The 9,468-nt window shown below is 48.6% G+C and overlaps 2 protein-coding genes across 2 annotated transcripts; one reads left to right on the top strand and one right to left on the bottom strand.

Moving 5' to 3' along the window:
- The first annotated feature begins 555 nt into the window (after positions 1-555).
- LOC127312456 (putative F-box/LRR-repeat protein 23) lies at positions 556-4,785 on the top strand. Its single transcript, XM_051342976.2, has 2 exons — positions 556-998; positions 3,872-4,785. Exons 1-2 carry the CDS (start codon positions 796-798, stop codon positions 4,575-4,577), a joined length of 909 nt encoding a protein of 302 aa, XP_051198936.1. The 5' UTR covers positions 556-795; the 3' UTR covers positions 4,578-4,785.
- A 1,758-nt stretch (positions 4,786-6,543) lies between these two features.
- Positions 6,544-7,837, bottom strand: LOC127315673 (putative F-box/LRR-repeat protein 9). The gene is made up of 2 exons (XM_051346142.2): positions 7,412-7,837; positions 6,544-7,171 (listed from the first exon to the last, which is right to left on the bottom strand). Exons 1-2 carry the CDS (start codon positions 7,819-7,821, stop codon positions 6,544-6,546), a joined length of 1,038 nt encoding a protein of 345 aa, XP_051202102.1. The 5' UTR covers positions 7,822-7,837.
- Positions 7,838-9,468: the final 1,631 nt, after the last annotated feature.

Genomic DNA, 9,468 nt, shown 5'->3' with positions numbered 1-9,468 from the left:
TCACCTTCAAATGGTTGAGGGACACCGTGGGCACTGGCTAGCAGGGGCAGACCTACACTCCGGGCAACCGGGCCATGGCCCGGGTGTAGAATTTTTTTCACCTATATATTAGTATAAATTGGTTGTTTTACTTAAAAATTGATCCAAGCACGACACTTAGTTCAATGTCGTCCTGGTGGTTGGGTGGATCCTAGATCCACCACCGGCGGCTAGTGTGTTGTCAACATCATTAGTACATATAGGTTTTGTGTGTTGCCAACACATCAGTGTGTCATCGACATCACTTGCAACAAAAACAATACAGTCACTCAATAAAGGTCCAACGATTCCGTGGGTTGTCAACATCACCAGCAGCAACAAAATTCAGCGACTCACTGAAAGTGCAACGGCTCAATGTGTTGTAACGGCGCCAACAATAGTGTAGTTATTCGACATAGTGTCTTGTACTCGTCACCTGCAACAATAGTACTGTAACGTGTATAGTGATTCAATTCATCTATTGATTCATCCTGAAACGTCGTGGAGGACTCCGCTTCGCCGAATTTGCCACGGGACACGAGCATAGCTCTGATTCTTGGCGGCGAAGTCGTGCATAGCATGGCAAATTGGCAACAACCGAAATTTTAGTGCGGGAAAAACGTTTCCGATGATTCCATCCGTGAACGAGGCCTTGATTGTCGCCAACTTCCCCCCACGGCCAGAACGATCACCAAACCTAACTCCATCCATTTCCTACGACGCCGTGCTGGTGCTCCTCCAGACCTCCAGTCCTGAGCGGAACCCCCGTGGCTGCCGATGATGGGGGTGGCGTCGACGGAGACGAGGGACTGGGCGGAGCTGCCGTGGGACGCCCTGACGACCGTCTACGGCAAGCTGGGCCTGGCGGGCACCCTGGTGGGCGCCGTCCATGTGTGCAGCTCCTGGCGCCGCGCGGCCGCCCACGAGCCCACACTGATCCGCGCCGGGGACGACGGACTCCTCCTCTCCCTCGCCCAGCGGTAAGATCCCGCTTCCCCAGATGGATATTCATCAACTACTGATTCTACTGTACTAGTACTTATATTTTGTAATTCCACTGTTAAACCAAGTGCATATATTGATATATATCTTTCCAGTTTGGCTAAGAACAACCGGTTTAAAGCGCGATCAATAGCGATCTTGTTTCTTTAGACTAAAATTGTATTGCAAGCATTGTTCAAGAGTGCGATGCTGCACCTGTTTAGGTCTGCACCTGGGATTTACCGTACCAGATTTATCTCCTCCCATTCGATCTGCTGTTTGCTTTAAAGGATCCAGTAGAATTATGTGCAGCAGGAGTCCACAGAAAGTTCAACCGAACGTACCATGTGCATTCTGTAGATGAACATGAAGCACGAAGCGGAAAATTAGGCAAAAGCTACTTATGGACTTTTGTTTGTTACATGAACTTGCTAGTTATTGTAGGCCAATTCTTCCTTTCCTTTGTGCAAGGAAATGTACAAGTAAGACACAATATATCCGATTCCAGCTGGTCTGGGTCTGGGAAAGAGGGCTCCCGCGACGCGAAGGCGACTAGGGTTCCGCCCCGTCGCGCCGCCGCCGCCAAGCCGTCCTCGCCTCCGGCCCCGACCCCCACCCCCTCCTCTCCCCTGGCCCTTGCTGCCGGTCCCCGCGGGCGGCAGGAGGGCTCCCAGCACCTAGCGCCCCCTCGCCCTCCTCCTCCGGCTTCCCCAGCCGCCGCCGTCGGCGCAGGCCGCCGGGCAAAGCCCCCGTGCGGTGCCGGCGGCGGCGGAGCAGCCTTTCCCGCGTGCGTGGAGGGGAGACGCGGGGTCTCCTCGGTCGGCGGCGGTGCGCTCAGGTCGGCTTCGGCTCCGGCGGTGGAGGGTCTTCCTGGGTGGCGCGGCGGCGCATCCCGGGGCGGCGCGACGTCGGGTGGCAGGGGGACGGCGGCGCAACCACTTGGTTGCGGGGCGGCGGGATGGCTAGGGCTGGCGACTGCCTGGCACAGATTTGGGCCCTTCGGGGCCCATCTGGGTCCGGGCGGGCCGGGTTCTGCCCCTGCTGCTTCCGGCGGTGAGAGGAGATGGCCTGGGCTGGGTGCAGCGGTGCTGGCGGCACGTGTACTGCAGCGCGAAGATGGGAGCTTCACGAACCCCCTCTGGTTCGGCCGGGCTAGGTGGGTCTGGTTTGCTCCTGTCGATGCGTCCGGCCGGTGCTCGCAGGCGGCGGTGGAGGCGGGTCCCTCCAGCGTGTCTGCCGACCTGTTGTCTCTCGTTCTCGGCTGGTCCTCCTTGATCCTCTTGGTCCCGTTTTGTTTGCCACGGTGAGATGGCGGCGGTGTCTACAAGGCCGTGGTGGCGCGTGCTGGTGGGCGGCAAGTATGGTGGAGCACGATGGCGCGTCCGGGGCGGGGTTGCGAGGGTCGGGAGAAATCCCTGTCGGCTTGGCTGACACCGACGTGGTGACGCTCGAGGGTGCCACCCTACCTTCCTGAAGGGCGTTGGGTGAAGCCCTCCTTCCTTGCCCTGCGTGTACTGGGGGAAACCCTAGGATCCGTCCGGGCAGCAGCGTCGTCATCGTCGCATTCCTTCCTGGAGGTGTTGCTTGGTACGCGGCGTTCCAGAGTGCTAGGAGCATGGTGGAAATTTCCGGAGGGCGCAACGGCTGCGAGACATCTCCCTTTTTTGTTGATCCGACCATGTCAACATTCTTTCTCTTTTCTTTCTTTTATGTTTTCCTTTGGGCATGCTTGTGCTGATGCCCCAGCAAGTTGTATCGGGTTGTTGCTATATTAATATAGCGGGGCGAAAGCCTATTTCGAGGAAGACACAATATATCCTATTCTGGACATTACTTTCTTTTGAAGGGAAATATTATGGGAAGTACTCGTATTTGGCTATTTGCTTGCTGTATGTTTTCATGTTTGGCAAATCTAGGTTCTGAATGTTTGGTATCTAGACTTGTGATGCAAACGGTTTTTTGGTATGTAATGTACCTATGATGGAGTTGTGGAGGAGGAGGAGCAATCCTGCAAGAGTGGGAGGAGGAAGGGGGATGGAGACGGAAGGAGGACGAGGAAGAAGAAGAGGGGACAGAGGGGGAGGTGACCAATGGCGAGGTAACAAAGACGATGTTTTGGCCCTAGGCTTAGTGGAAGGCATGGGCATGTAGGATCCAAAAAGATTACCATTGTTGTGAGATATTACATTGGTTATGCAACCATGTATACTCATTATATAGTAAGCCGGTGTGCCAGGATAGGTAACACTCACCTCTGGTCAGTATGCGGGTCAGTATGCCATAGCATTTATGTGCAGAACTGCACTTTACAACAAGAGCAATTTTGATGCTCTATCATCTAGTGCAATCTTCAGATGAAGATCAAACAAGAAGTAGTTACTAGGAAAAGGTAGTAATTATTTGCTTGTTCATTACATGAACTTGTAAGTCCTGGCCTCCTGGTGAATCGTTTCTTCATTTCATTTCCATAATAATAAAATGGTGACCTCCCATCGAAGAGGTATATACTGTACTGGAAAATTTTACTTGATGTCTGTTTTCATGTTTCTTTCTTGTTAGGGGAAAAAGTAAAGTGGGGTGCATTAAAAGTTCTAGAGAAATTATCGATTATATTATCCTTTGTATACAGCTCTGCCAATTGTTTGGTTCTAGAACATCTACTACATTGACTATGCTATCGTATAGTTTTTACAATAAGTAGTACTGTCGGGTTAGATAGCTCCCAGTACGCCATGGTACACGTTTATGATCAGCAATCGGTCAGGAAACGGTTTGATGAAGGGAAAAATTATACCACATATTATCTGCTCTATTTTTAGTTGTCATACATATATCTGTGCTATGTGAATAACTGCATGTGTCTTGTTTGCAGATTATCATCGCTAAGGATCCTTCGCCTTGTATCATGCTACAGCATATCTAATGAAGGATTTATCGAGGCAATACAAAAGTTGACACTTCTTGAGGAGCTCGAGATTTCACTTTGTAAAAATATCTTGCCAGAGGCAATTGAGGTTGTTGGCAAAGCTTGCTCATGCCTGAAGCGTTTCAGGCTGAGCAACGACCGCTTCTACTGTTTCGAAGATGAGTACTCCAATAATCAGGAAGCAAGGGGGATCTCGGCAATGCTTGAGCTACGCTCCCTTCAACTTTTTGGCAATAACCTCAACAACCAAGGACTCATATCCATCCTTGACAACTGCCCACACCTGGAGTTCCTCGACATTCGCAATTGCTTCAACATTAACATGGACACAGCGTTGCAGGTCAAGTGTGCCAGGATTGAGACACTTAGGCTTCCTGATGACTCAACTGCGGACTACGAGTTTCCTGTCAAAAGCCCCATTAGGTATTGTTCTAATTTTGCCCCTGACTACATATGCGAAGAACATTGGGCCATCAGTATATTCGAGGAGGATGAAGATGACTATCTTTCCCGTGAGTTTTATCCACCTGAGGAAGATTTGCTTGAAATCGATGACACATCACGCTTGGAGGAAGATGGAGAAATCCCTGAAGACGAGGAATCTATGATGTTAGATTACTATGCGACCCTGCACGAGACTGGATTGGTCTAAGGTGAACTCAATGAGGATATCTGAATGATCCAAATGATAGGTCCGCTCTGCAGTGAGTATTGCCAGTCCTGTTGCCCCAGTCAGAGCCATGTTTTCCTAGTTCCAGCATACATGTTTGTTTCCTCCCCTACTATACGTACGGATGATCCACTGGTTCTGTCATTTGCATACCGCCTCCTAGTTACAGTTACTCAATGAACTTATTTCTTATATGTGCCTCTGAGATAACGTTTTAACATAATGATAAAACCTCATGTTCGTCATCCATATTTGGAAATGATCCACCAAATCGCTTAAACCGCCTTGTTCCTGTCTGAAGCATGAAATTGGGAGTATTAAACAAGTCAATGAATGAATAATTAATGGGATCTTGATAGAGCAACTTTTGCCTACTCAATTCTTGAATTTACCATCTTAGAAGTTAGAATTAGAACGAAAGAAATCTTGAATTGATGCATCCACATGAAACGTTCCCATTAAACAGTTTGTTTTCTGATTACCAGAAAAGGACCTTGAATGGGGTTCCCAAAAAGGATAAGAAACACATTAGAGTTGGTGTATCTGTTGTTCTGTGGTCAATATGGAAAGTCCGTAATGACTACATTTTTAACAAAATAAGTTTTCCATTATTTTTGCAGGTTATACCTCTAGCTATCCATATGTGGTCCTATCTATCGTCGGAGGACGAACATCCAAATATGGATATTAGGTGCAACCGACTGGTGACAAATGGTTGACATGCTGATGCAAAGACGCTTCATGTCCTTCTTTCTTTTTCGGTGGCTCATTTTTGTTGAGACCCTTTGTGACTCGTGATGTGTAATATTTTGAATACTCATGTAAGATTGATTTTATTTAAATAAAGCCAGCCGTATGCATCAATTGATGCAGAGGCAGGGGATCCCCCATTTCGAAAAAAAAAAACCCAGAAAACGACCGAGATGGAATCTGTCCTCTCCTGAAACTGTTGAATCCCGTCCAGCTCCAGCATGAGCGCAGCGGGTCGTCCAACTTCTGGTCGGGTCCGGAATATCTCCCCGACCTCTCCAACCCAGCCACGATCGATCTCCTGGAGCTGCCTACCGGAATGCGTGCCCATGCTACCGAAGGAGAGGAACACCACGCTTCTTGTCCCGTTGTGCTTCGAGCCATGGGAGGTACTCGTGCCCCTTGTTCCCACTTCCTCCCGAGATCAATGGCTCGATGCAGTAGACCAGCGGCGGCCAGGGATGCAGGCAGCCGTGCACGTCTCCAACAAGCAACTACTCCAGGGAATTGATTAGGATTACGTCGGCGTAAGGCATTCAAAAGTTATTTTGCAAGGTCATGGAAAATTTACAAGCACACCGTTCTGTAGTCAACTAGTCATACGTCAATCAAAACAAGCACAACGAGTCATAACTGTGGTTCATTGCCAATGCACACCCATATAATGCAATTCTTTAATGAAGTGTTCTATCACTAGTCCAGAGTCCAGACTCAAGATTATGAATCAAACTAAACAAATGAAAAGGAACGCCATTCAGAAAGTGCAATAGCAATAGCAAGCACAGATGCATGTTCATCGCCGTTTCTGCCAAAAACATGTTCCACCTGACAAGTAGTAACCATGACCCTTCCAGCTTCATTTCCTTGGCATCTTTGCAGAGACATATCACCCTTGACCCCTCCATCTATGGAAGTATGGATTTACAACTGTATAACCATGTATATATTGTCATTTAGACAAGCCGATGGTACATACAATGTGTTGTTCTGCAAGTTGAAGAAGACACGGGCATGCATAAAGTGAACTGGACATCAAACTACAACAATGAAGGTGGATCCTCAAGCAGAGAGCTCAAGTTCGGGAAATTTAACAAAAGACCAGCTACACATGACATCAGTGGGCGAATGTTCACAAGAATCGGAAGGCAGCACCAAGTGCCGTTTTATTTTTTATTTTTTTTGAGGAAGAAGTGCCGTTTTATTTGCTCAGGTGTATCGTGTACCTAAGCATGCTCTTGTTATCAAAAACTCTCTCAGCGTCATAAACATCGGGAAGGCAGTACGAAGCACTAGAGCTATCATCTTCGTTGTCGTCATAATAGTCACCCTCGGTGTCGGTATCCGGAACATTACGTGGAGAGAAACAAAATCTACCACCAGGGCTGGGAGGTAGAGAGTACTCGCAGTCATCCATGATGATACATGCACACTTCTTTGCTAGATTGTCATCCATCCTGACACGGGGGCAATCCCGGATATTAAGATACTCTAGGCGGGGGCAGTTGTCAATGATGGCTGTCAGTCCTGTGTTGGTGATGTAATCAGCGATAAGATGCAACGAACGTAGCCCGTGCATCTTTGCAATTGCAAAAGCTACCTTGTCATCTTTGCACTTACTACGGTTTACAATGTAGCTGTTCCATACATGTCTAAAGTGCTTCAGCCGGGGGCACTCTTGAGCGACAAGTTCAAGCACCTTGCTGTCATATTGGCATAGTGAAAGCTCGAGCTCTTCGAGTAGAGGGAGCTTCTTAATTGCCTTTAGAAATACTTTCTCAGAGAGACGATAAGACCTGGTGAGGTGAAGGCTTTTCAGTGATGGTGCCCTGCAAGATATACTTGGTGTTAAATAGCCAACATGCATATTCCCTTCCAACTGAAACCAAAATATGTGGGTGTCGGATTAGATTTTGATGAAATAAAAAAAATAGGTATTGAAAACAACCAAGCAATCGTGATAAATGCAGAGAAGGTTCGGTGTGATTATAAATCCCAAAAGCAGGGTCAGGTTCCATTATCACAGCGCGCAACGAAAAGCTGAGCAGGAGACTAATTAAAAATCTTACCGCTCGACGATGTAGAGGAGGGTGTCGTCGTGGAGGTACTCGCCGAAGAAGGTCTCGCACTGCCCAGCGCTGAGCCGCAGGGCGTCCCGCATCATGATATTGAAGCTGTCGCGCCAGCGGAAGGGGGGCACAGACTGGCCGCGCAGGTCAATGCGGCGCCATAGCGACGGCTCCTCCCGCGCGGCGCGGCGCCAGGAGCGGCAAACCCCCGCCACGCCGCCGATGAGGAGCTCGACGGTGTCCAGCTTGTGGAGGACGCACAAGAGCGCGTCGAGCGGCAGGTCCGCCCAGTCCTGCGTCGGCGGCGGCAACGGCACCAGGTTGAACACCGAGACATGGAATGTCCTCAGTGGTTTCTTGGATCGACTTCGCGCCGTCGCCGTTGGCGGCGGGGCCGATGGTGATGGCATCGCTGATCGCGATGTGGAAGGAAGTACATCGTAGGAGCTTTTGTATATAGTTCTGTACATCAGTGCGGCCCTCCGTATCCGGATCGGATCTATCTTTCTCTCTCTACAATTCCAGATTCATGTTTCGGTCGCACTGTTTGAAATCCGACAACAGAATCTCCGGCTTGCTTGGTGATGCTTTGGTATTCATCGTGTTAGTATTTCTTGAAACGGAGGTAGTATTCTTCTTGGTATCCGTGAGAAGCAACGAAAAAAATAGCGGGCTATTTCGGTGTTATAGCGGCATTATAGCGTATTTGAAAAGTGAACGCTACGCTATGCATATTTGCTCGCTATGGCGCTAATCACGCTATTAGCGGTGCTATGCGCGCTATTTTTCGTAGCGTTATAGCGGCGCTATTTTTATAGCGTTGTAGCAATGCTACTTGCTACTTTTTACAGGGAAATCGAGCAGTCAACTAGTTATTTTGGATCTTTTGGCCCACGAGCTTCCTAAATCCCCATTCTAACCGTAGTCATTCAACCTGTTGGAAACCACAAAAGTACATCAAAAATTTCCACTCCTCCTGACATGATGCGTACATGTTGAAGAAGAAAAAGAATCAACATCACAACGAGTAAGAGCTACTGATGCAATCTGCCTAATGAGAAGAAGTTGCTTCCGATCTAGTTTTGCATTATGATGAGCTGCAATATGTGGTTCTTCTTCTGAATCAGATGATGACCAAATGCATTATCCATCTCGTTTTGATTAGTTACTACCTCTGCTATGTAGTTAGCTCTTTAATTGTTTGCATGTTGGCAGGTTAATTAGTTATCTACTTATTCACTTGTCTACTTGTTGGACTAACAAATGTTTCTTTCAGTGTTATCATGACTTTGTCAATTTAATTTGTTGATCTTTGTGATGTCAATTTTTTTTGAGCTGTTGACATCCTTAGTATACATACTACATTTATTATTTTTAATTTTTTTGTGAAACGCTATTTTGTAAAATAACATGCTATTAGCACGTTATAATCTTGATAGCGTATTTTGGAAAGCCACGCTATTTTGTTTAGCGCGCTATTTTTTTCCTTGGTGAGAAGTCAAATTATTGATTAGCTAAGTGAGGTAATAGTCCCCGGAGTAAACATAGCACTTCTACTCTTAATACCAAAAATTTAAATTGTTGTCATTGTATTTAGAGCATCTCTACAAGACGGCATATCGGCCCGCAAACGCGGCGGCGGGCCGATATACGGTTTTCGGTGCATTTTTGGCCTAGACCAGACCCGTATCGGTGGTCTGGCTCGGATATTGGATCGAGGCCGCAGCCTAAATCGCCAAACTGCCCGCATATATAGCGGTCGGCGAGGCGGATGGGGGCCAAACCCCATCCGCTCCTCCGCCTCTCCGCCTGCTGTCGACGAGCAATCAGCGCGGTAGAACACCGATCCACAGTCCCCACCTCCGCCGGCGACGATGGTGGCAGGGCGGGGGCGGCCAGGTGGGCCGCGGCGGACGCTCTCTACCGAGCGCGGTGGGAGCTCCGCTGCTCGTCCCGCCGACGAGAAGACAGGGGCGGAGAAGGTAAAGTCGGACGCGGCGCGCATCCACGGTAGCTACCGCTACCGCAACTACGGTGTCGCCGCGCCGCCCGCCTTC

Source organism: Lolium perenne, chromosome 7 (assembly GCF_019359855.2).
Source record: "Lolium perenne isolate Kyuss_39 chromosome 7, Kyuss_2.0, whole genome shotgun sequence".
In the NCBI taxonomy this organism is placed as follows: Eukaryota; Viridiplantae; Streptophyta; class Magnoliopsida; order Poales; family Poaceae; genus Lolium; species Lolium perenne.
This window is presented reverse-complemented; position numbering and strand designations above follow the sequence as displayed.

Excerpts from the sequence above, each read along its gene's own strand:
- LOC127312456 (XM_051342976.2), top strand. The coding sequence starts at position 796 with ATGATGGGGGTGGCGTCGACGGAGACGAGGGACTGGGCGGAGCTGCCG. Across the intron at positions 999-3,871 it reads CTCCTCTCCCTCGCCCAGCG|ATTATCATCGCTAAGGATCC; the intron begins GTAAGATCCCGC and ends TCTTGTTTGCAG.
- LOC127315673 (XM_051346142.2), bottom strand. The coding sequence starts at position 7,821 with ATGCCATCACCATCGGCCCCGCCGCCAACGGCGACGGCGCGAAGTCGA. Across the intron at positions 7,172-7,411 it reads CTCCTCTACATCGTCGAGCG|GGCACCATCACTGAAAAGCC; the intron begins GTAAGATTTTTA and ends TATATCTTGCAG.